Source organism: Danio aesculapii, chromosome 10 (genome assembly GCF_903798145.1).
Source record: "Danio aesculapii chromosome 10, fDanAes4.1, whole genome shotgun sequence".
In the NCBI taxonomy this organism is placed as follows: Eukaryota; Metazoa; Chordata; class Actinopteri; order Cypriniformes; family Danionidae; genus Danio; species Danio aesculapii.
The window spans coordinates 37,105,480-37,131,723 of NC_079444.1; the positions used below are offsets into that span (position 1 = coordinate 37,105,480).

Consider the following 26,244-nt stretch of genomic DNA (forward strand, 5'->3'; position numbering starts at 1 on the left):
TCATGACAATGACAATAATCTGACAACATACGTGCTTCATACATTCATTGTGTGCATAATTAGACATTTTGTGCTGTGCGTAACTGTACTTTTGTGCATGCGGGTCAGTTTAGGACAGGCATGGGCAAACTTGATCCTTGAGGGCCGGTGTCCCTGCAGAGTTTTGCTCCAACACTAATCAAACACACCTGAACACCCTAATTAGTGTCTTTAAGATCACTAAAAAGCTACAAGCAGGTGTGTTTGATTAGGGTTGGAGCAAAACTGTGCAGGGACACCGGCCCTCCAGGATCGAGTTTCCCCATCCCTGGTTTAGGACCATGATCTGTTCACACTGCTAATCTGATATTGGCCACATTTATAACAGCAATGTGAACAAAAAAATCAGATCTGAGGAAAAATCTGATTTGAGCACTAAACCATGCAGTGTGAATGTAGCCTTAAGTGACACCTGAACAATATTTTTATAATAATAAAAATTTACATTTTTTTTTAAATTGGAGAACAGGACCAATTATTTCACAGGAGGGCTATATATATTTTATAGATTTAGTTATTTATATCTATCTATTTATTTAAGTACTTATATTTATGTTTATTAAAATGACCGTTTGATAATATATTCATGAAAATACATGGCAGTTATTTGAGGTAAATTGGAAAACAAGACCAATTTCCTGGCAAACAAGACAAAATACTATCAGCACATTTTTATTAATTAATATTAATATAATTGGTGACGCAGTGGCCCAATTGGTAGTGCTGACGCCTCACAGCAAGAAGGTCGCTGGTTCGAGCCTCGGCTGGGTCAGTTGCCGTTTCTGTGTGGAGTTTGCATGTTCTCCCCACGTTCGCGTGGGTTTTCTCCGGGTGCTCCGGTTTCCCCCACAGTCCAAAGACATGCGGTACAGGAGAATTGAGTATGCCAAATTGTCCATAGTGTATGAGTGTGAGTGAGTGTGTATGGATATTTCCCAGAGATGGGTTGCAGCTGGAAGGGTATCCGCTGCGTAAAACATGTGCTGGATAAGTTGGCGGTTCATTCCGCTGTGGTGTCCCCGGATTAATAAAGGGAATAAGCTGACTGAATGAATGAATGATTTAGTTTAACAATATTTTAATAATAATAATTATTATTATAATTAATGTTATTTTGTTTAATTTTTAAAATTATATTTATATAAATTCATAGTTTGTTTTTTGTTGCAAACAGTCTAGTTTTGTTATTCTCTAAACCAGCGTTTCTCAGTCACATTCCTGGACCACCAACACTACATGTTTCGGATGTCTCCTTTGTCTGCCACTTCCATTACAGGTCTTTCTCTTGCTGCTAATGTGGTGATGATCTGAATCAGGTGTGTTTGCTTAAGGAGATATGGGAAATGTACAGAGCTGGTGGTCTTCCAGGAACATGGTTGAGAAACACTGATCAAACGCATATTTTATTTTTTATTTTTTGAAGTGCACTTTTTATATATTAACTTTTGTTCTGTTTCTTTAGGCACCAGGTGCATGAGAAAGAAGAATTCAAAGCATTGAAGACTCTCAACATCTTCTACCAGGCTGGAACATCAAAGAACGGAAACCCTGTGTTTTACTATGTGACGCGCAGGTAAGACTTTTTTGTTAAAAAAAAAAAAAAGCGAACAGCATTATTTTGGAAGAAATTTTATTGTTTCTAACATGAACTGTAACTAACAACAGAGATTCACATTTGTTGATTACATTAAACATTACGTTTTACATTAAATACATTGTAACGATTGCCTAACAGCAATAAATTAAAAGTACCAGAACTCCATGTTTCAGTATGATTGTGAATAGTACGAATATTTAAAAGTCCCGTGAAGTGCTTTGAAATGTGCACTTTTTTTTTTCAATGTGTGACATAATCTGAACTGAAACATGAAGACAGGGCGGGGCATACAGTAGCCCCTCCCTCTTAAAAAAAAAAAACAGCCAGTAGCATTTTGTTATTATCACAGCTTTACCAGTGAGAGCGGTTGAACCCAAGCGCATCTAGCAATAGCATCTTAATGGAGGCGGGGCATGTCAGACACTAAAGGGCATTTGATTGGTCGGACGATTTGATGAGAAACTGTATGAGGTAATAATAATAATAATGCCTAACATAAAACACAAGCATTAAAAACACATTAAACAGCATATTAAACCTTCAGATCATCGAAATGAGATTTAAAATGGAAAGTTGTGTCCAGCTGGCGAATGTGCAAAGGTAAGGAATTCCACAACCAAAAGCCCTACTACCAAATGAACTCCTTTTAATTAAAAACGGATAATATTTCAGCAGTAAATGACGTCAGAGCGCAAAGGAGTGTACATATGGAGGATATCAGAAATATAGTGAGGTGGAAAATTATATTTAAAAATATGAATTGTTTATCCATTTAGGTAGAAGTGGCAAGCTTTGGATGTTTATATCTTCTTAACACACAGAGGAAGGTTTTGTTTCCTAAGGAATGTAAAATAAAAAGCGTTAAAAAGTGAGTATTTGTACAACTTCTTGAAATAATATATCTTCTTAATGCAAACTGTGGAGCACACTAGCTTACAGATATCCTTAAAAGGATAGTTCACCCAAAAATGTTTATTTACTTAGTTTACTCAATTGGTTTCAAATCTTTATGAGTTTCTTTCTTCTGTTGAACACTAAAAAAGTTGTTTTGAAGAATGCTGAAAACACCTGTCGGACACATAATAATAACTTATTTGTCAAATTATTTATATACTGAAATGCTTATTTGCTTCTTTAATCCTCACTTTTATGTCGCTTTGCATAAAAGTGTCTGTTGAATTAGTAAATATTTTTTTTAGATTTAACTGGACCTCTCATTCTGTATGTGGGTGATTGAGCAACACCTCTAAACATCGACTTCCATAGCAGGAAAAACAAATATTATGGAAGTCAATGGTTATAGCTTTCTTGTATTTCTCATCTTTAGTATCTAATAAATACTGAAGAATAAGTATCTCTAGTATCTAATAAGTAATAAAGAAACTCATACAGGCTTGGAATAAGTGTAGAATGAAGTCCAGAATTTTCGTTTTGTGATGAACTATCCCTCAAAGGCTGCATTTACACTGCAGATCTTGATGGTCAAATCAATTTTGTGACCGCATCCGATTTTTTTTTTTTTTTTTTTTTTTTTTTTTTTTTTTTTTTTTTTTTTTTTGACAGTCTGCTTACATCATCTTTTAAAAGTGACTCGTAATTGATTGTCTGTATTTACACAGCACATGGCAAAGGGCGCAATGACCAGGAAAAAAAAGAGCAGGCGCTGACTGACAGCTGATAATAAAAGAGCGCTCTTTTTCTCCATTCCTGTATTTAATCTGTTCGCAGAGTTTCATTTAGTTTTTTCTTTTTGACAAGTTGTTTTACTATAGTTTATGATGGAAAAATTCTCGTTTGGCCATCTTCTTTTAATCTAGGCCAGGGGTTCTCAATCTTGGTCCTGGAGGTCCAATGTCCTGCAGATTTTAGTTCCAGCTTTCCTCAACACACCTGCAAGGATGTTTCTAGAAAGCCTACACTGAAAAAAATTGTTCAAAGATGATTCCATGGATTTACTCAATTTTTTTTAGGTTAAGTGGTTGTAAACAATTTATTTGGGCTAAATTTAAAGAAACAAATTAAGTTGAACATTGCTCAGTTTAATTTGTCTGTTTAAATTCAACACAAATAAATTGTTTGCAACAGTTTTGCATGCAACACTTTTTTCAGTGTAGTGAGAGCTTGGTTCGCTAGCCCAGGTGTGTCTGATTGACGTTAAAACTAAAATCTGCAGGACACTGGACCTCCAGAACCAAGATTGAGAACCCCTGATCTAGGCCTTTTTAAACCAGTAGGCATCTTAATGTAATGTCCATGGCGTGATTTATGCGCGTGATGTATGCAACAGTTTTATATTAGTTTATATTGATTACTTGGCGGATGTTGCGCGCTCTCTCTCTCTCTCTCTCTCTCTCTCTCTCTCTCTTGTTAACATGCTATATGACAATATAAAAGCTTTTTTAGTCCTCGTGTATGAGATTTAAGGTTTGGGACTCTGCTGAAGTCTGTTTCGAAATGAAATTGTCAGAGTTGACGTCATTCGCTACTGTTTTAATGATGCGTGGCTTGCATTGACAGGTGAAAAATTTGATCTATTTGCTTGCACTGCAGACACGAGGGCACAGATCTGATTCATATCAGATACATTTCCACAAACCTAAATGTGATTTGAGCAAATCGGGTTCCATGTGATTTTGTTTCCCTGCTTACATGCACATGGGCCATATACGATCTGTGCCATATGGGAGAAAAAAATCGAAGTCACTTGAACCATGAAATAATGCAGTGTAAATGCAGCCAAAAAAAAAGACATTTGCTGTTTGTTAAAAAAAATTTGTAAATTGTGCTGAAACGACACAATTTGTGAGTTTTAATTGTTTTTTTTTTTACCTAATTGTTTTATGGTCAATCCACAAAAGTTTGTACAGTACAAACTAACAAGTTAACTTTAATTCATTCATATTGTCCTAACGCAAACCGATTATGTGGAACCCAGCAATTTTTACAGTGTACTGAAACTAACATCTAACAAACTTAATTATTATTAATATTCATGGAGATTTTAACCGTAAACCATCTGCGTAATGGGTTTCTAGGACTCTAATAAGTCTCTACCTTCAGAAAGAATATATGGCACGTCACGGTATCATCTGTTGAAAGTTTAGAGCCATGAACACAAGAAGCAGATGTTTGAAGCTGTTCATCATGGAGGACGAGGAGGAGCTGTGAGCGTTGTTTTCACCGAGCATTGCAGATTCATAATCAGTGCTGGATGGGTTGTCATTGCTGGATGGAGTGGTGTTCCACATAAGCCCATTCATGCTGCTTGTGGAGCTTCCTGCATTGGTCCCGTTGTTTTTTTGGTTGCCTCCAATTTGGGTGGTGTTGTATTGGTTACCATAGCTGGATGAATTGGTTCCGTTTTTCAGGCCTGTGATGTTGTAGCTAATTGTGTTGTTGTTTGCAGCACTGATAATCTGCATCTGGACTAGGATACAGCCAAATATCATAACTAGCAGCACCAGGCAGCTGTCCGCTCTTAGAGCCATTTCTCTGACCTAGAAAGAGCACACAAATTATTATTATTTTAATTATGTCCATGGTGGTGTGCAGTTTCTGTGCCATGATGTCAGTACATAATGGGCCCGTTTCAGAAAGGAGGTTAAGTGAAAACTGAGAGTATGTTAACCCTGAAATGAGAGAAACTCGAGAAGCAGGGTAAGTCAAGCCTGTTTCTGAAAGAGAGGTATCTTTAACTCAGAGTCAGTTACCGTGGTAACTTACTCTCTGAACCTAACCTGGTCAGGAGCAGGTTTTATTCTCTATACTCTGAGTTTCTGTCAGTCTTCTCCCCTTTTTTAAAGACGAAGCGGTATTTCTTGCCTTAGCCTTATGTTTCCACCCACCTATTTTAATGTGCATTTTAGATATGTGCATAAAACGATTGGTGGAAATGTCATGATGCACATAACTTTTGAAAATACGCATAAAAAAAACACGTGCATAACTAAGTAGGATAAACTATTATTCGATAGAAAAGATGCACCTAAACGACGCCTATGTGCCTATGTTTGTTATAAGAGATCATATGATGATGAAAATATGTGTGAATGGACAAACCAGCAGGCTGAGCACGCCTGAAACCAGCAGGAAAACGCCTGAACCGTTCCAGTATTAATGTCATTATTAATGACCTCTAGAGCGTCTGAAGCGTGTTAAGGAGTGTCTGTTCTCCGCGTCTCATGCCTTCAAATGCCCCCACGTGTTCATTGAATGTCAGCATTGTCTTCTGAGGCGCAAGTATTTATTAAGTAAAGAAAAGATTGATCTTCTACCATAGTAAATTCTGTTTTTACTGTTGATATTTGGCGCCAGTTAATCAGGAAGTGAAGTTTGTTTTTGACTTTGATGGAAACGCTGTTTTATTCGCACATCTTTTATCCGTTATTCCAGTTTTGCACAGAAATTTAAATAATATATTTGGATGAAAACATAGCTATTGCCTACATTTCAGTCACACAAAGAACAAAGTCACGTACGAGAATGGCTTGTCCTTTTTTAATAAATAATTAGCTTAAAATCACTGACTTTCAACAAGAACATGTACTGTTACTAGATTAATTGGATTATTATTTTTTCTAAAAACAATTGTTTAGTTCAACCTCTATCACTTGATTAATAAAAAAGGCAGACACACAAGTGCACTGTCAACGTGTATAAAAGGAACGTTATGCAATGGTGTTGCTTTTTTAAATATATGCTCATATTTGCTGTAACTTTGCATGAGCACATCAAGTTCAGCTGGAGAAAGAAATGCTGATCTCTTTTTCAGATGTTGCCATAGTCACTCGTAATATCAGTGCTCCATTGATAATGTCTTTTTATAGTTGCGGTGTGCGTGCTTAACTCTGAGTTGGTCTACTCAATGTTGATTGACCTAACTCATATCCGCTATTCTGAAACCGAAAACTTAGAATTTTTAATCTCCCGGTAAATCAATTCAGAATTCAAGTTTAAACTCTGAGTTGGTTGAACCTCCTTACTGAAACAGGCCGAATATTTTACTAGATATTTTTTAAGACACTAGTATTCAGCTTAAAGTAACATTGAAAGGCTTAATTAGGATAACTAGGCAAGTTAGGGTAATTAGGCAAATCATTTGCTGTTTCACAACTTCAAGAATGCAGAGAATGGACTTCTGGTTACCTCAGAACAACGGGAGAATGTGAGAACACAGAATGAGTCCTCTGAGAAATGAGATGTTCACGTGACCTTTACGTATTTTTTACGGAAAAATATTTAAACATTACAGCATTCATACAATGATTGTTTTTCCCCTTTTCAATATATATAACATGCACAAAAACCTTACAAATATGCTGTACACAATACAAATAAAACCGATTTTTAACATGAATTTCAGCAAATAAACATCCTTAATGTGTTTATGCCTTTATTAAGATTTTCATTTTAATGTTTACTTTCACCGTCTCATTTAGAGAAATTCCTGAGATAAATAAGATATATCTCTGAACTTTAATAGGTAAACAGGTATAGTGAATGCTGCGCTTCCCAGCTCCTTTAATCAGCCGCAATGACTTCTGGGACTTCTCAAGTGAGTTTTGCGCTCAAGTCTGCATCCTTGATAACAAGAACACATCCGGGAACTTTCATGCGTCCTTTGTTCTTGCGGCCTTAACTTGACCTGAACTTTGATGGTTTATGATGACATTACTCGAGGACACAAGAACACTGAAGAACGAATATTGGGAAACAGACATTGTATGACAGTGGTTTGTTCTTTAGACAATCCTAAAAAATATTGCTTAAAGGGGCTGATAATATTGACTCTAAAATAGTTTTTTTTTAATCAAACTTTCTCCAGAAGAAAAAATATTATAGGAAATACTGTGAAAAATTCCTTGCTCTGTTAAACATTGTTTGGAAAATATTTGAAAAAAGATTGACAGACAGGAGGGCTAATCATTTTGACTTTAACTGTACATGGAGGGCAGATGGAGACAAAGTGATTAGCCCTCCTGTGACATTTTAATTATTTTAAAATATTTACCAAATGATGTTTAAAAGAGCAAGGATGTTTTTCCACAGTATTTCCTGGTGTACTTTATATTCTGGAGAAAGTCCAGAAAAAAAATCATTAAGAAAACTGCTGAAGTAATAATATTACACTCTAAGAAATGCTGGGTTATTTAAACCCAAAATGGGTTAAATATGGTCCTATTTATATAATAAAAAAGTCTGTATTTTAGTTTTTAGTCCATATATTCTCATAATTGGATTGAAATAACCCAGCATTTTTTAGTGTTTAACCCCCTACCCCCAGTGTAAATCCTAAAATGTATTCTTTTTCCAGATACATGAACTGTGAATGTAGATCAAATAGACTCGTTCAGCAACTGTTTCTGTTTTAGTTTGGGAAGATCATTTTGAGAAAGTGCCTCTGATGGTGAAGAAAAGAAGGATACCAATATAGTCTCAGGAAACCTTTTATAGAAATCTTATTTTGCATGCCATCTTCATCAATTCTGAAAAATGAGCTCATTTGGCTTTCAATGCATATTTGTTCTACATGGTTTCTGCTATATTCATTCTTCCATGGCGGGGCGCCACACCAAAATTAATTCCCACCATGACTACATTACAGCTTCTCATTCAAAACATTCAGTCGATGTTGTTGTTTTTTTAATAGCGGGTTATAATCACACCAAAATGTATTAAAAGGTAAGGAAATTATAACAGAGCGAACTTTTCTGTATTCGTGGTAGTGCTGTGCGTTATTTGTCTTTAAGGTGACATGCTGACTGATTGACTCACTGACTGACAGAGCTGCGCGATGTGTGAGGCCAGCAAACACGACGTAGCTTTCAGTTATGATGAACACACAGTTTCCATAATTATACTTTATTTATAGATGAAGGTCTTTGGTTCTGCACACAAAAACTTTATCTTGCTGGAGTTTATCGCTGTTTCACTTTACTTCAGGACGCATCAATACCATTCTGTAGGTCTATACTAAATCACACTTCAGCAGTGTTTATTTGAGAGCGCACAAGAAAATCTTTGCTTGAGCAGCGTATTTTTGAGGGCGTGCAAGAAGTTTTGTGCACAAACACAAGTAATCGGCGCACAAACTCACAAAAGATTAGCATGCTCTTATTACATGAATGCCATCTCAACTTGTAAAACTGCGCTCACAACATTTGTCATTGAAATAACGCCAAAGGTAGTTGAAAGATCTGTGTAAAAGGCCTGCCAACAGCTGGAAAAAATCCTAAAGGAAACACTGTTCTATGTCATTACATTAAATGTTTTCCTGTGTTTGTATACAGAAAAACAAATATTAAACACGATACAATTTTTCTTTCTCTTGAATTCATAATGTAGAACTTTTTATATATTTTAGCATGAAACTTTCTAGATGGACCATAGTAAAGCGCAAAGGGTCTTCTTTCAAAATGATACTTAGTGTTTGTTTGTAGCTCACTGAGGTCAAGAACTGTTACTGTTTAAAGTTAGGTAGGTATTTAAGCCCAGAAGTATGTGCTGGCTAACAGGTTAAGAATAATAATAATAATAATAACAATAATGCTGGCTAAAAAATAATTATTTTTCAATTGGCTACAGAACAAAACAATGTTGTTCAATGACTTGCTTAATTACCCTAACATGTCTAGTTAGCCTAATTAACCTTTACATTGCACTTTAAGCTTAATACTAGAGTCTTGTGTTATGTATCAGTATCATCGCAAATACAATTTTTTAACAAAATTAAAAAGTAGGGCTCATAAATTCATTTTCAGTATATATCATGGAATATCAGACAAGATATAAACATTTTTCTGGGAGGTTGAACATCATTCATTCATTTTTGAACACTTAACATTAGTCCAAGTGAATTTATCGTAAGTTATCTGAAAAAATTGCCCAAATACTCACCAAGTGTTGTGCTTAAATGATGATGGTGTCTTGTCTCTCAGAGCGGTGATGTGCAGTTTCTCTAGATGTGAATGCTTTTAATAGTGACACCACTCATAGATGACATCACATGATTCTTCAAAGAGGAGGGAAGGTGTGCCTTTTGTTTAACAAATGGTTTGTTTGTTTTTGGAGAGGTATCATGATTGCTGTTGCAAAACTTGCTCGTGTTTTTCTGTTTAAGGCATAAAGATTTTCAGATCTTTTTAAGGTTTGTATGTCTACATAGCTTGGTAACCTCACTTAATAGTTTGTTAGCTGATTTGGTAATAATTGAATTCAACATGACTTGTATTTAGTCAGAAGAGTCAGCAATGAGAGTGAATGCATTATCATTAGACAAAATAAATGCTTTTCCAGCTGTAAAATCTTGGTAACATCAACATATGTGTTTTAGAGTGTTAAAGTTGATTTGTTGCTTATTCACTGGTTTAAAGGAAAGACAGAGTTCAACAGTTAAATTTTACCATTTCTGAATCCATTCATCCGATATCTGGGTCTTGCGGGAACACTTTTAGCTTAGCTTAGCAGAAATCATTGAATCGGATTAGACCATTAGCATCTCGCTCGAAAATATACCATGTGCATTGATGTTATGCAGATTCTGACTAGTGGTTCAAGTGTAGAGCTTAGTGTTGAGGACAATTTTCAGGCATTACGTTATATCATTGCGCCTGCTGCAGCCATGGTACAGTAGCAAATTCCTTGACTATTACTCCAGAATGAGAGTGAAACTTGCAATATCAGCATAGAAAATAGCAACCTTTCATTTTCTGTCGGTCTTAGTACATCATGTAGTACATGAGTTGAGTTTAAATGGGAAAATTGAAACTTTTTTTTCTTTTGGACTCGATGCTAATGGTCTAATCTTCATTCATTCATTCATTTTCTTTTCGGCTTAGTCCCTTTATTAATCTGGGGTCGCCACAGTGCAATGAACCGCCAACTTATCCAGCATATGTTTTACACAGCCGATGCCCTTCCATCTGCAACCCATACACACTCATTCACACACATACACTACGGACAATTTAGCTTATTCAATTCACCTATAGAGCATGTCTTTGGACTGTTGGGGAAACCAGAGCACCCGGAGGAAACCCACGCAAACATGGGGGGAGCATGCAAACTCCACACAGAAACGCCAACTGACCCAGCTGGGGCTTGAACCAGCGACCTTTTTTCTGAGGCGATTGTGCTACCACTGTGCCACCATGCTGCCCCCATGGTCTAATCTGATACACCTGATTCATTTATGCTAAGCTAATCTAAAAGGGTTTTTAAAAGTCCATTTATTTAAAAACAGCCAAATAATAGGGCTAGTTATGTCCTGACCACTAAAAAAAGGGAAGTATTTGTATCAATTGTGCTATGTCTCTTATGTGGAATTATCTTTTGAAGTCATATGTGTTAACCTGAGAACTTTCAGAATGGTGGAAATAATTATCAGTCAACCGATATCGCTGAATAGTTGGAAAAAAATCTCAATGTAATTGTTAATATTTTATCATATTTTTATTATTTGTTTTATTGATTTTTTTTTTCTAGATTTATTGTACAGTGCTGTGCTCTTGATCACAAAGTTTGTTGCTCTTTGTTCATATTTGTGTTTAGTTTTATTGCAGTGATGACAATTTAAATGCATGCATTTAAATGATTAGAATCGTCCTGAAAGTATGTGGATTGTCAGAAGTTAATCAGAATAACCCATGAAATATGAAGCCTGCACCTATTTTTTTGTAAACTTGTATGTCCAACAATACTTCTAGATAGAAATTATACTGTAAGACTGTTACATTTCTTAACATTTTAGGTCCATTTTAGGTCTCCATGATATGTTAAACAGAAAAATCCAATTTGATAACATGAATTTATATTAAGATCCAGTTTAGAAGATAGACAGTGTGGAAGACAGTGTGGAAGAGCGTACCACAGATTAACCCATAGGCAGAGCCAAAAGTGCATCCTGAGCTTGCAGTTTTACTGATGTTCTGATTGGGTCTTTTCACGCTCCGTGTGCGAAGAGTGGTTGTCTTACAAGTTGTGGAGATGGTGGAGAAGAAGTCATCTGGTGTGACCAAAGCATCGGTGCTTGATTGAGAAACCTTTAAACTTGAAGTAAAAAGAGCGCCATTTCTGAAAGATTCCTCTTCCTGGGTGCCTCCAGATCTTGTTAGATCATCTTGAGTGTTTATAAGAGACATCCCATACCAGAAGTGTGTGGTGACTGCTTGGACATAAGGATGGCTTGGTTCCGCAGAACTGTATGGTGAAATTTGTAGGTGCCAAAATGTCCAACAATAATAATACTTGTGCCTCAGATAGAAATTATACTGTAAGACTGTGTATTTCCATAACATTTTAAGTCCATTTTAGGTCTCCATGATATGTTAAGCAGAAAAATGCAATTTTATAACATGAATTTATATTAAGATCCAGTTTAGAAGATACACAGTGTGGCCATTAGGAAGAGTGTACCACAGATTAATCTATAGGCAGAGCCAAAAGTGCATCCTGAGCTTGCAGTTTTACTGAGGTTCTGATTGGGTCTTTTCACACTCCGTGTGCGAAGAGTGGTTGTCTTTCGAGTCGTGGAGATGGTGGAGAAGAAGTCATCTGGTGTGACCGAAGCATCAGTGGTTGATTGAGAAACCTTTGAAGTTGAAGTAAAAAGAGCGCCATTTCTGAAAGATTCCTCTTCCTGGGTGACTCCAGATCTTGTTAGATCATCCCGAGTGTTTATAAGAGACGTCCCGGACCAGATGTGTGTGGTGACTGCTTGGATATAAGGATGGCTTGGTTCCTCGGTTCCAAAGACATATGGTGAGAGTGTGTAGGTGCCAAAATGCCAGCTCCCCGTCCTGGTCAAATGAGCCTCTCCACAGGTGTACCAGGTGTGGCAGGGGCATCCTAAAACTCGAGCCGGAGTTTGTTTGGTCCACAGCAACAAATAACTGATGTTGGCAGTTTCTTCACAAGCCCAAGGATTGTCTCCTAGAGTGATGAGCTTCAGACTTTCCATATGCTCAAACGCCTCTTCGTTTACTGCAGTGAAACGGTTTGCATGCAAGTAAAACTGAGCCAGCTTGTGCAGCCGCAAGAGAGATCCCGGCAGAATTTGGACAAGAGAATTATGGGATAGATCCACTACTTCCAGGTTATGGGGCATGTTTGTAGGTACCGTCCAGAACTTGTTGTGACTGAGGTTGAGAGCCTTCAAGTTTGGGAGCGTGTTGTTGATAAAGACCACACGCTCCAGTTTATTGACGGACAGATCCAGAACTCTGAGGTTCCACTGGTACGCGGTGTCATCTTTGTTTAGTACACGTAGGCGGTTTCCGGAGATGTTGATCTCCCACAGTGCCCGTGGTAGCGAAGCTGGGAAATGCAGCAAACGATTGTAGGAGATGTCCAGGATGCGAAGGTGCGTGAAAGAGCTTAGGTGTTGGTCTAGGTCTGAGAGACGGTTGTGGGTCAGGTTGAGGGATTGAATGTTCCTCTGCAGGCCCAATGGCAGATGTCTAAACCCCCTCCACGAGCAGTCAACTGTCCGATGGCTGTCACTACAGGAGCAAACTGAAGGACATTCGGCATGAACGTATGTACACGTAATCCAGAGTAAAAGCACAAAGGATGTCACTGTACACCCGTGTATCTTCATGGTGTTCCTGTGGACGATGGAAAGAGAGATTTGTTTGCTGAATGCAAGATTGTTTATTACATGATATGTGTATCACTCACTGGCAGTAATATGCAATATTTTGTGTACCTTCTTAAAGACCAATGAGTATACCAATGAGGATAGTAAATGGAGATTACAGGTGTCTAAGCTTTATGGATTACATTGAGTCACTCTGGCTGTTGAATATAATATGCGTCTGATTATATTTGACAATATAACAATCTGATTATAATTCAGAAGAAATCTGATGACAAAATGTTAAATTTTTTTAGCGAGTCTGATTACAGGAAATATAATGAATTATAAATTGCCATTTTTTTGTAATTTGCATTTAATGAAAATGCTTCTGACAGCAAGTAATGACAATCAGTCTGATCTTCAGTAAATCTGATTATTGAATTATTCATTAGGGGTTGTCTGATTAATTAATCTGAATCAACTATTGAGTGTGGTTACACAACAAAAAGTTTAAATATTTGTGTCTGATAAAATCCTATAAATTTATATCAACGAGTTTTTAGTAATTCACTATGTGTCTGATTATAAGTCTGATGTACACACTTTAGCAAACCTGATTATTTGGTTAATAATTGGTTATTTGACAAATTTGGTTAATACGAGTTATGACAAGCATCTGAATACACAGAGAAACGACTTGTGTGTCTGATAATGTCAATAACAGAGTCTAATTACAGTGGGTCTGATTACAGAAAGTATATTTAAGCAATGGCAATAAGTATGACTGTTTTGAGCAATGGTATTTGTCTAATTATAATGGAGATGAAAGTTAGTGTCTGACTATCTTGAGTCTGATGATGTTGTATAAATGACATTCAAACTTTTGAAAATCTGATTATATTGAACTGTTAAATATTGCATTGAACCATAAGCAATAAAACCATATATTTATCCATTGATTGACTGATAATAGAACAAGTAATTAGTAATGAGTTCTAGTAAGAGTCTAACTTATATTAATTGCCATTTGTATCTGATTACAACTGAGTCTGATTATGTTGCATCTGATTACACTAAGTTTACTATATACGTAACTAAATGAATAATGTATAATCAAATTAGCCTGATTATATTGAGTGATGATAATGAGTCATCTCTGGTTATGGTTTATTTAAGAAATGGCAATAAGTGGCTATTTTGAGCTATGCCGTTTGTCTAATTATAATGCTGATGAAAGTTAGTATCTGACCTTCTTGAATCTGATAACGGTGTATATAAATGACATTCAAACTTTAGCAAATCTGATTATATTGAACAATTGATTAGCTCTGATAATAGTACATTTAAATATTATGAGCTCTAGTAAGAGTCTAACTTTAAGTAAGTTCCATTTGTGTCTGATTAGAGCAGAGTCTGATTATGCTGAATCTGATTACACCAAGTCATAAATAAATAAATGAATGCAATGAATTTAGTTCTTTTGAGTGATTATGCAATTGTCTAGTAATTGTCTTACCTTAGTGAGCTTGATTATGTCTGATGCTGTGTATTTTTAGCAAATCTGATTATGGAGAGTGACTGTATAGGTCTGTTAACAGTCACACAGTGATAAATTTGGGTAATTGGGCATTGAGTAGTGATTGTGGTGTCAATTAATGTGGTCTGATTACGGTTATAGACTGTGTTTGATTACAGCTAGTCTGATTTAAAAGGTTTCCCTATTTTGAATAATGTAGGTTGTGTCAAGTGATTGTCTATCCCTAGTAAGTTTGAGCATGTCTGATGTTTCAAATCTGATTATATTGAGTGACTGTTTAGGTCTGATGACAGTAAAACAGTGATTAATGTGGGTAATGACAAGTATGTTACTATATTGTGTAGTGCAATATGTGTCTGATTAAGGTGTCATTAATTCAGTCTGATTGACAAACTGTCTGATTAAATAATGTCTGATTAAAAATTGACTGATTTAAATAATGCAGTTTTGTGTCTAATTATAATAAAGATTAAAACTTATATCTGATAATTGTCTGATGACAGGGATTGACTTTAAATTTGAATGCTAGTCGATCAAAAGGATTATAATTACAAATATTTAACCTGGTTATTTTGAGTGATGATAATGTGATGATAATGAGTCATCTCGGGTTATTATTATAACATGTAGTCGTATTTACAATGTTTGTGCGGATGTTTCTCCACTTTTGTTTGAGGTTGTTCAAAGCAATGGCCTGAATTCCGAGTTTCGTAAATGGTGTTACACATGCAGACATACAGCAGAGAACGTTGAAGGTCTTTATGCAGTATCTCTGCAGATCTCCCTCCCTACTTCTGCACGACTCTAACCACACGCTTAGAATAAAAGCAGCATTATTATTAATAATGCGCTTTTGCATCCTTATTCATATTCTGTCACACAAGCTAAATTCTAGCTCTGAGCGTAACCTTTCCTCAGGTAAACCATGCTGCATTGTGAGTTCCTTACCTTCTCCTTGTCATCACTCTGTGCTCTTGTCCTCTTTCTGTCAATTTTTCTCCATCCCTCACCTCTTTCTTTCTGCTTAGTCTTCAGATCAGAGTGGTTGTGATTTCTTATTTTATATGCTTTCCTATGTTTTTGTTTTATGCTGCAGTAAAATCCAAATCCTGTCTTTCTCTGTGCAGGTCCCGTTCTGGGATTGCTATGATAGCGTAGGAGAGAGAGAGAGAGAGAGAGAGAGAGAGAGAGAGAGAGAGAGAGAGAGAGAGGCAGGGAGGGGAGATGTAGTAGAGTCTCTACCCTGGTACAGAGAAAGAGAGAGAGAGGTAGTGCTGACTTCTCTGTTTCCTCTTTAGGATTCCCTCATTCAGCATCCATTTCCTCTGCTTTCTCTTTTCTTTTTCTGCTCCCTCCCTCTCCTTCCTGTTTTCTTGTTTCTTGGCATCATTAAGCAACACTTAACCTGTAATTCAGATCTGAAGAGGTTTCAGATTACTGTGATTGATAACAGCAGTCAATATTTAGTTCCAATTTCACAAACTATTTTATCACAGTTGTACTTTTGTGTAATATTTTTTGCTAATCTGATTGTGCACACAAGGTTCAAATCAATTCCACACACACATTTCCCCCCAAAATCAGCCCTAAAAATATTTACAATTCTCATATTTCCTGCTATGGTTACTAGTTAAAGGGATAGTTCATCCAAAATTGAAAATTGGGTCATCATTTAGTCACTCCTCACTTGTTCAAAAACAAAACAGATGCTGTTTGCCATTGATTTACTTAGTGACTTTTTTGAAATATGGAAGTTTATAAGTCCCAGCAAGCAACATTCTTCAAAATATCTTCTTTTGAGTTTATAAAGGTTTAAAACCACATAAGGGAGAATAAATGATTAGTTACTTTTTATTTTTGGGTGAACTATCCCTTTAAGTGTGATATCATTCTTAGCACGGTTTTCGGTAATTGACTTAAAACTTCCTCACCACCATGTTCTTGCCGGGCAGGTGTGTGCGCGTGTGCGCTTTGAACAAAAGAGTGTTGGTACGGTACAGAATCTTTTCAGTGCCACTCTCCATCTCTCTTTCTCCTTTTCTCCCCTTTTTTCCACTCAATCGCTTCATTCTTTCAGAGGCTGCTAATGCTGCTCAGTAATGCCACATCCTCTGCCTACTAATGGAGATCTGCTCTTTCTGTGTGTGTGTGTGAGTGTATGATGTATATTTGGGTTTCTGTGTGTGTAAATCAAGAATGCAGCGGTCAGACAGTTTAGCTTAATTAATCTTTACTCAGCTTTTATTTTACATGTGCTGTCTAGTTTCTTTTTTCAGTTCATTGATCTGTTCATCTAACACACACAGGCGCACACATCTAGCACAAATCCTTTTTCCATTCGTCTGATTCTCTGCCATCGGATATACTCAAGCAGTGTTGTTTTGTGTTAGCCAGGAAAACATAGGCATTGACAAATGATGGGTAAAGGTTCAAAGTTGAAAAGATGTTTTCAAGCATGAAAACAATAGAAGTCGTTTCGGTAACACTTTATAATAACTACACACTATGAGTCATTTATTAAGCATTAGCAAATAGTGAATTCATTATCTGTTAAGCATTAACTCTACATTAATAAACGTTAGTGAGCAGTTTGTAACTGCAGCTACAAATGCTGTATTATTGACTTATAAGCACATGTATAATGGGCTTAATAATCATATTTTCATACTTTAATGATTCATTTTGTATTCCTAAACTATGTATTGCATTATTTACAAACCAGTTATTTAAGAATAGTTGGTTGTTTTTTAAAGGGCACCTATGGTAAAAAATCTACTTTTCAAGCTGTTTGGACAGACATATGTGCATCTATGGTGTATAGACTGTCATATTGGGGTGATATAAGCACACCCAGTGCTTTTTTTTTCTATTTAACAACAAATAAAACGGTGGACCAATTGGAGCTGTTTTCAAATCGACCGCAACTTTACGTAGGAGTGCGGTCTCCCGCCCACCAATATTGATTGACAGGTGCATCATCATATCCTCAGTTTGTTGATTCACGTCCGCCATTTTCAGCGTGAGTTGAAGCAATATCACTAAAGGAACACCCTAGCTCTGTTTTTAGTTGCAAGGCTCATTGGGCTCAACACAAGATTAATATTCTCCACATTATCACTCTAATCGGAATTATTGGTTGTATCTTTAGGTAGGTTTGCAAACATGTACTGTATACTTCTCATTGAGTCTACCTTATACTTCAGTCGTTTGCATTTCTTGCGGTCCCAGAAGCTCCCTGTGATCTTAACTAGCATGCGTTTTAGAATTCTAAACATAGGTTTCTATCAGGGTATACTCAAGTCGACGGCTGGGCGCCGTGGACCGCTGCAGAAACCTATGTTTAGAATTCAAAAATGTGTGGCACGACGATTCGGGACACTTCATGTATCTGCCGCGCCACAGAGAGTGTTTGGTGTGCCGTGGCATGGCTTCGAGCGGCGCATCCGGTGCCTCAGTCAAATTTAATTCAGTGTGCGTGGTTATTAGTTTCTGTGTACAAGCTCGGCACTTGAAACTAGCACACAGTTGGCTGTAAAACTGTACAAAGACACAAATGATTTTGTACTCTCTGCTTGGTCTGTGTCCGAGTCGTACATGTCAACTGAATGGTGATCCTCTCACTCCTTCTCCTTCTCTGAGTCTGCCTGCACTTTTTAACACATTATAATAAAAAAACTGAATTGTGTTTTAAACTGAAGCTAAACTGGCACACTCAGAAGAACCATAATATTAATATTAAATCATAAAAAAGAGGTAAACTATGGGCCCTTAAAGATTGAGTTAGTAAATGATTAATAAACTATTCAAATGAACATTTATATATCTTATTATTCAGGCATATGTTAATAGTTAATTTGTATGTTAATAAATGCTTTATTAACTCAACTTCATCCAGTTTTGTGACTTAATCTAAAGTGAGGACTATTTATGCTTTATAAGTCCTTCATAAATGACAATTAAAGGCTCAGTTAAATTTTAACATTAAAAAAAGAACATAAATAACTTTCATTCATCTCTATTCATTTGAAGATGCACAAATGAAACCGTATCAAGTAAAAAATAAATCTTTGGAACCTTATCTAAAATAAAATTACTGTACAGTTTAAACATTGCATCTTATTATATTGTTAAATGATTATATTGTTGTTGTTTTATCCAATTTTATGTCGTATTTTGACACTCCTGTTGTTCAGCAATGTTTAAGGTTTACAGAAATTTTACTTTTAAGATAGGATTGCAAAGATTATTGTTCAGTTGATACTAAGCCTTTAATTGTCATTTATAAGGAATTTATAAAGCATAAATAGTCCTCACTTTAGATTAGCTCACAAAACTGCATAAAGTTGAGTTAATAAAGCATTTATTAATACATAACTTTACTATTAGTATATGTCTAAATAATAAGATATATAAACGTTGATTTCAATCCTTTATTAATCATTTACTAACTCATTTTGAATGATCTTAAAAACCTCCAACTACTCCTAAATACAAATGGTTTGTAAATGATGCAATACTTAATTTAGTAATGAAAAATCAACCAGTTACAAAGTACGAAAGTACAATTATTAAGCCCATTATAAATGTGGTTATAAGTCAATAATACTTCATTTGTAGCTGCAGTTATAAACTGCTTACTAACGTTTATTAATGTAGAGTTAATGGTTAAGAGATAATAAATTTACTAGATGCTAATGCTTAATAAATTATAGTGTGTAGTTATTATAAAGTGTTACTGTTGTTTCTTTTGTGTTCATTTGCTTTGTATTTTTACGATTTTTATGTAAATTTTAGATCTTAAAAAGTCTTAAATACACAGAAATATTGTGTTGTAGGTCTTAAATCATTTTAAACAGGTCAGTTACCTTAAACAGTAAAGTTACCTTATCGGGCCAAAATCCATCCAATCTCCAACAATCCATCTAAATAATTTTTATATGTAACCTTCCACCAGCTAGCGAAGTGCTTTGCAGGTAAACCTCCCTTCTCTGACCTCAAAAGGTTCTCTAGCGACAGACACTAGAGGCCATGGTCTTAAGTCTCGTTGTTAGAGCAACCGACTATCATGCAAAGAATCGCCAGTTCGATCTCAGCTCAGACCAGGTTGGGTGCAGTAGAACTGGATGTTACATGTGGGGTCTCGTCCAGGATAGGAGTGAGGTTTGGGGGGTGCGTGAAACGGAGGCCAGCTAGCGAAGTGCTATGCAGGTAAACCTCACTCCTCTGACCTCAAAAGATGCTCTAGCGACAGATGTTAGAGGCCATAGTCTTTAGCCTCCTTGTTAGAGCAACATTTTACAGCAAATTCTCTTAATTAAAAACAATTACACAATTCCTCATGATAATAACAGCAATAAATCCCTTTACATAATCTTCCATTTACACAAAAACTATTTACAGAAGTGTGAGTCAACATGATATTTATAAATAGGCATGATACTTAAAGTTTTATAACAGAAACGCATTGGGTTGAAGAGGAGTTATACTCAATTCATTTGGACCAAAAGCAAACAAATGTATATTTTTGATTATTCATGTAGTTTTCATCATAATAATTATACTCTTAACAATGTTAAACTTGTCATTTAAAATAAATAAATAAAAAAGAAACATTGTTGACAAAAAAAGGTGTATAGAACTTGAGTTTTCTTGTTTTGACACATTTATATAAGTGGTAAAGAAATAACTGTGTTTATTTTCAATTCCATTGGTTCATTGTTTTTAGCACTGTATACGTCTAAATTCTCATTCATAATGGTCTTAAAAGAGCCTTAAAAAGTCTTTGACTTGATGAAACCTGCAGAAACGCTGTTCTTCTCTGAGCAAAAATTAATATTGTACATTACAGTGATTTACAGAAGGCACCCACGACATTTGTCGTTCAGTGTAGCAAGAGTTTATATTGAAGAATCATTTCATAGTGTATTTAAAAGGTTAAGAATCACACAAAATAATACAAAAATAACATAACATCTGCTTCAAACAAATAGGAATGAACTATTTGTCACTAAAATGTTTTTAATCCTTTAAAATATTATAATATTTAGTATGATTACTTAATCTGTTATATGTTGTAATAAGAAAAGCTCAGAAAAGGTTTACTCATTTTTTACATAATTATGTTACACTTCATAATATATACATTTTAAGATTTTTATTTGAATTACAAAAGCTATTATAAACAAAGTAGACACTTCACTTGCATTTAATATGCTTTCAATCTACATAATATTCATTTTGTACATTTTAATTTGATGCAGACACCAAAATAGGACTACTCATACTTGTTCTATCATGGTTTTACATGTGGTAAAATTTCCATTGTGAGTCATAGACTAATATTTCAAAACATCAGGTTGTAACTACTATAAACAGAGGCAAAAAATATAATTTTATTAAAAACACTTGAATTAAAGCACTACATTACAAACACACAATCTCTATATAAAGTAACATTACATCTTATTTGTTCATTCAAGTCATGTGAAGTTAAGTTTTGCATGTCTTAAGATCTGCAGGTGTTTTCTCAAAGTTTGTGACTCACCGAGGAGTCTGGCAAATTTGTTAATTCAGAATTTGTTTAGTAAAAAAAAAGCTGTCACGTATTACAGAGTGCCTTGCATGGTGTTCACTAAAATCCTCATCTGCATGTTCTGACTGGAGGGCGACGCTCTCAGGAACTATTTCACTACTTTCCGGCCTTTTCTTTTGGTTTTTCCCTCTCTTCATCTCTATTGCAGTCTGTGGATTGCTGGTTTGCAACAAAGAATGATAAGTTCCCTCCAAGAAAAGGGGATCAGCCACCCACATGTTGTTCATCCAGTGCCGGACCTTCCATCTCCTCCATGCTACAAGAATCAAGAGTGCTGTTATGAGCAAAACGAGGCTTGCAAGAGTGAAAAGCAATCCAAAAAACCCTCTGCTTGTATCCGTGTCGTCATCTGCAGAAACAGCTGACTTAAATGTAAACATCCGTGAAGGAGTTTGTGTTTTTAGTCTAGCTGTAGATGTAGGAGTTGTGCGGCTAGTCGTGCTTTGTGTCTTTTTGTCCATTAGATTGTTATTGGTGTAACTTTCTTTTGCCGCTGTATCTGCTGTAGGCTTTTCATTTGAGTCCGCTTGAAGCTGTACTGTTTCAGGGGGGTTTAAATGTGGCGCTTTTGTTGAGGAAGATTCCTGTGAAACTAATGTACTGATATGTTTATTTGAAGATTTTGGATTCTGAGGTATTGTCGATGTGAGATTTTCTTTGGAGGAAGGTTGGGTTAATGTGTCCACTGGTTCATATTTATCCCATTTAGGGTTTGATGATTGTTCACCTTGTTGAGTATCTCCTAATGCAGTCATGTTTTGCAATTCTGGTGATGATGAAATAGTGGCGAAAAAACCCACAACTGTATTGGTGTCATTTGTATCAGCAGTATCATCCAAATGGTTGATTTGCTCTTGATTATTAGTTAAAGGTTCCTTTGCTGTTTTAATTGGACTATTCATTTTAGATGTTGTGGAATCAAAGATATATCGCTCTGTAACTTGAGGGATATATTTTTCTTGACTGGGTTCTGGAGTTTTCTGGCCAGAGATGGTTGATTCTTCAGCTGGTAAAGTATTTCCTAATTCAGTTGTGTTTTGTGGTGTTGAGGACTTATTTGAGAAAAACTTCACACCTATAGAGTGATTTGTATTAGTAAAATTATCAAAAGAGTCAATTTTTTCATTAAAGGTGGTTGAAGGTGGTTCTTCTGGTTCATATTTTTCACGTTCAGGGTTTGTTGATTGTTCATCTAGTTGAGTATCTCCTAATTCAGTCATGTTCTGTGATTCTAGCGTTGATGAAATAGTGGAGAAAAACCCCACGACTGAGTCATTTGTATCAGCAAAATGATTGATTTGTTCATGATTAGGAGTTAAAGGTTCCTCTACTGTTTTGGTTGAACTTTTTATTTCAGATGTGAAATCGAGGACATGTGGCTCTGTATCTTCAGGGATATATTGCTGTGCATCTTGAGGGATATATTGCACTGTATCTTGACTGGGTTTTGTAGTTTTCTGTTCATATATGGTTGATTCTTCATCTGGTGAAGTATCTCCTAATTCAGTTGTGTTTTGTGAGTCTGGTGTTGATGAATTACCTGAGAAAAACTCCACACCTGTAGAGTCATTTGAAACAGTATAATCCCCAAAAGAGTCAATTTGTTTATTTACGGTGGTTGAAGGTGGTTCATATGTTTCACGTTCGGGGTTTATTGATTGTTCATCTGGTTGAGTATCTCCTAAACCAGTCATGTTTTGTGATTCTGGTGATGATGAATTAGTGAATAAAAACTCAACAGCTGTACTAGAGTCATTTGAAGCTGCAATATTATAAAAATGGTTTATTTGTTCACGATTAGTAGCTAAAGATTCCTCTGCGCTTTTGGTTGGACTTTTCATTTCAGATATTGAGGAATCACGTTGCTCTGTAACTTGAGGGAAATATTGCTCTGTAACTTGACTGGGTTTTGGAGTTTTCTGTTCAGGGATTGTTGCTCCTTCAGCTGGTAGAGAATCTCCTAATTCAGTTGTGTTTTGTGAGTCTGGTGTTAATGAATAACCTGAGAAAAACTCCACACCTGTAAAGTCATTTGAAACGGTAAGATCCTCAAAAGAGTCAATTTGTTTATTAACGGTGGTTGAAGGTGGTTCTTCTGGTTCATATGTTTCACGTTCAGGGTTTGTTGATTGTACATCTGGTTGAATAACTCCTAAATCAGTCTTGTTTTGTGATTCTGGTGTTGATGAATTAGTGAATACAAACTCAACAGCTGTACTAGAGTCATTTGAAGCTGTAATATCATAAAAATGGTTCATTTGTTCACGATTCGTAGCTAAAGATTCCTCTGCGGTTTTGGTTGGACTTTTCATTTCAGATATTGTGAAATCACGGACATGTTGCTCTGTAACTTGACTAGGTTCTGGAGTTTTCTGTTCAGGGATGGTTGATTCTTCAGCTGGTAGAGAATTCCATAACTCTGTGGTGCTTTGTGTGTCTGGTGTTGAGGAATTATATGAGAAAAACTCCACACCTATAGAGTCATTTGTATCTGTAAATTTATCAAAAGAGTTCATTTGTTTATTAACAGTGGTTGAAGGTGGTTTTTCTGGTTTATATGTTTCACATTCAGGGTTTGTTGATTGTTCATCTAGTTGAGTATCTTCTAATTCAGTCATGTTCTGCAATTCTGGTGATGATGAAATAGTGGAGAAAAACCCCACGACTGTACTAGAGTCATTTGTATCAGCAGTATTATCAAAATGGTTGATTTGTTCATAATTAGTCGAAGGTTCCTCTGTGGTTTTGGTTAGACTTTTCATTTCAGATGTTGTGGAATTAATGACATTTTGCTCTGTATCTTGATGGATATATTTCTCTGTATCTTGATGGATATATTGCTCATGACTGGGTTTTGGAGTTTTCTGTTCATATATGGTTGATTCTTCATCTGGTAAAGTATCTCCTAATTCAGTTGGGTTTTGTGAGTCTGGTGTTGAGGTATTACCTAAGGAAAACTTCACATTTACAGAGTAATTTGTAACAGTAAAATTATGAAAAGAGTTCAATTGTTCATGAAAGGTTGTTGAAGGTGGTTCTTCTGATTTATATTTTTCACGTTCAGGTTTTATTGATTGTTCATCTAGTTGAGCATATCCTAATTCAGTCATGTTCTGCAATTCTGTTGATGAATTAGTGAATATAAACTCAACAGCTGTACTAGAGTCAATTGTACCAGCAGTATCACCAAAAGGGTTGATTTGTTCATGATTAGTAGTTAAAGGTTCCTCTGCTGTTTTGGTTGGACTTTTCATTTCAGGTGTTATGGAATCAAGGACATGCTCCATTGTAACTTGGGTGATATATTGCTCTGTATCTTGACTGGGTTTTGAAGTTTTCTGTTCAGGGATCCATGATCCTTCAGCTGGTAGAGTATTCCATAATCCAGTTGAGTTTTGTGAGTCTGGTGTCGAGGAATTACCTGAGAAAAACTCCACACCTGTACTAGAGTCATTTTTAACATTGAAATTCTCAGAAGAGTCCAATTGTTTATTAAAGGTGGTTGAAGGGGATCCTTCTGGTTCATATTTGTCCCATTTAGGGTTTGTTAGTCGTTCATCTAGTCGACTATCTCCTAAATCAGTCATGTTTTGCGATTCTGGTGAAGATGAAATAGTGGTGAAAAACCCCATGACTGTATTGGTGTCATTTCTATCAGCAGTATCATCAAAATGGTTGATTTGTTCTTGATTACTAGTCAAAGGTTCCTCTGCTGTTTTAGTTGGGTATTTCATCTTAAATGCTGAGGAATCCACTACATTTTGCTCTGTAACTTGTCTGGTTTCTGGAATTGTCTGGTTCTCAGATTGTTGGATTAGTTGTGACTCTTCAGATTGAGTAGTTTTTGGTGAGGTTGGTGGTGATTGGGTGGTGTGGAAAGTTTTCAGAACGGTGGTCTCATTCGTAGCAGGCATTGCTGATGTTCTGTTTGTAGCATCATACGCTTCACTTAGAAGTCTCCACAAAAAATAGAAAGCATAGGTCTTTTCTGGTAAACCTAATGTGTCTGGTAGGTTAAAGTTCTGCCTTCTCACTCTTAACCTTTTCACACCTTCTCCACCCTTCCACTCATGTGTTTCTGCGCTGGTGGGGTCGGAGTTTGTGGTTGAAGAGATGCTCAATGACAGCAATATGGCTAAGAGTGAAATGCAAAAACGAGGTCTGAGAAGCTCCATGCTTTAGTTTTTGATGTTTTTATCACTGCAGAGAGAGAAGACAAGCTTAAAGTATACTTTTAGTATTCAGAAGTGTTTTTAAATGCATACAGTTGAAATATTATAACTTTTTTTTTCATTTAAATGGTTATTTATGCTACTATAATACAGTTTATTAAATCAACAACATATTATTATGGAGATTTATAGTGTTCTGTTATACAGTATTATTTTGTCCCTGAATAAATACAGGTAAAATACTACAACTTTGTTCATTTATATGGCCATTTATACTAATATTACAGTCCATAAATCAACAATATATTATGGAGAATTATACAGTATTCTATTATGCAGTATTCTACAGTATTATATTGTCTCTGAATAAATACAGTATACTTTAACTTAAATATAAATACTTTAACCTTGTTCATTCAAATGGCCATTTATACTAATATTATACAGTTAATAAATTGACAATATATTAATATGGAGAATTATACAGTGTTCTATTATCCAATGGTCTCAATCTCAATTTCTGGAGGGCTGCAGCTCTGCATAGTTTAGCTCCAACCACCTCCAACTCACACCTGCTTAATAGTCTCTAGTAGTCTTGAACACCTTGATTAGTTGGATCAGCTGTGTTCGATTAGGGTTGGAGCAAAACTGTGCAGAGCTGCAGCCCTCCAGGAATTGAGTTTGAGACCTATGTATTAAACAGTATTATATCGTCCCTAAATAAATACAGTT

At 35.8% G+C, this 26,244-nt stretch overlaps 2 protein-coding genes across 2 annotated transcripts in view; one reads left to right on the top strand and one right to left on the bottom strand.

Annotated features, from left to right (window-relative positions):
* Window positions 1-26,244, top strand: part of nf1b (neurofibromin 1b) — a 129,921-nt gene that overhangs the window by 56,496 nt on the left and 47,181 nt on the right. Inside the window, 1 exon segment of the mRNA XM_056467217.1 lies at window positions 1,502-1,612. Coding sequence (XP_056323192.1) covers window positions 1,502-1,612 — 111 coding nt within the window.
* Window positions 11,128-15,895, bottom strand: LOC130236490 (oligodendrocyte-myelin glycoprotein-like). The gene is made up of 2 exons (XM_056467210.1): window positions 15,697-15,895; window positions 11,128-13,239 (listed from the first exon to the last, which is right to left on the bottom strand). Exons 1-2 carry the CDS (start codon window positions 15,708-15,710, stop codon window positions 12,012-12,014), a joined length of 1,242 nt encoding a protein of 413 aa, XP_056323185.1. The 5' UTR covers window positions 15,711-15,895; the 3' UTR covers window positions 11,128-12,011.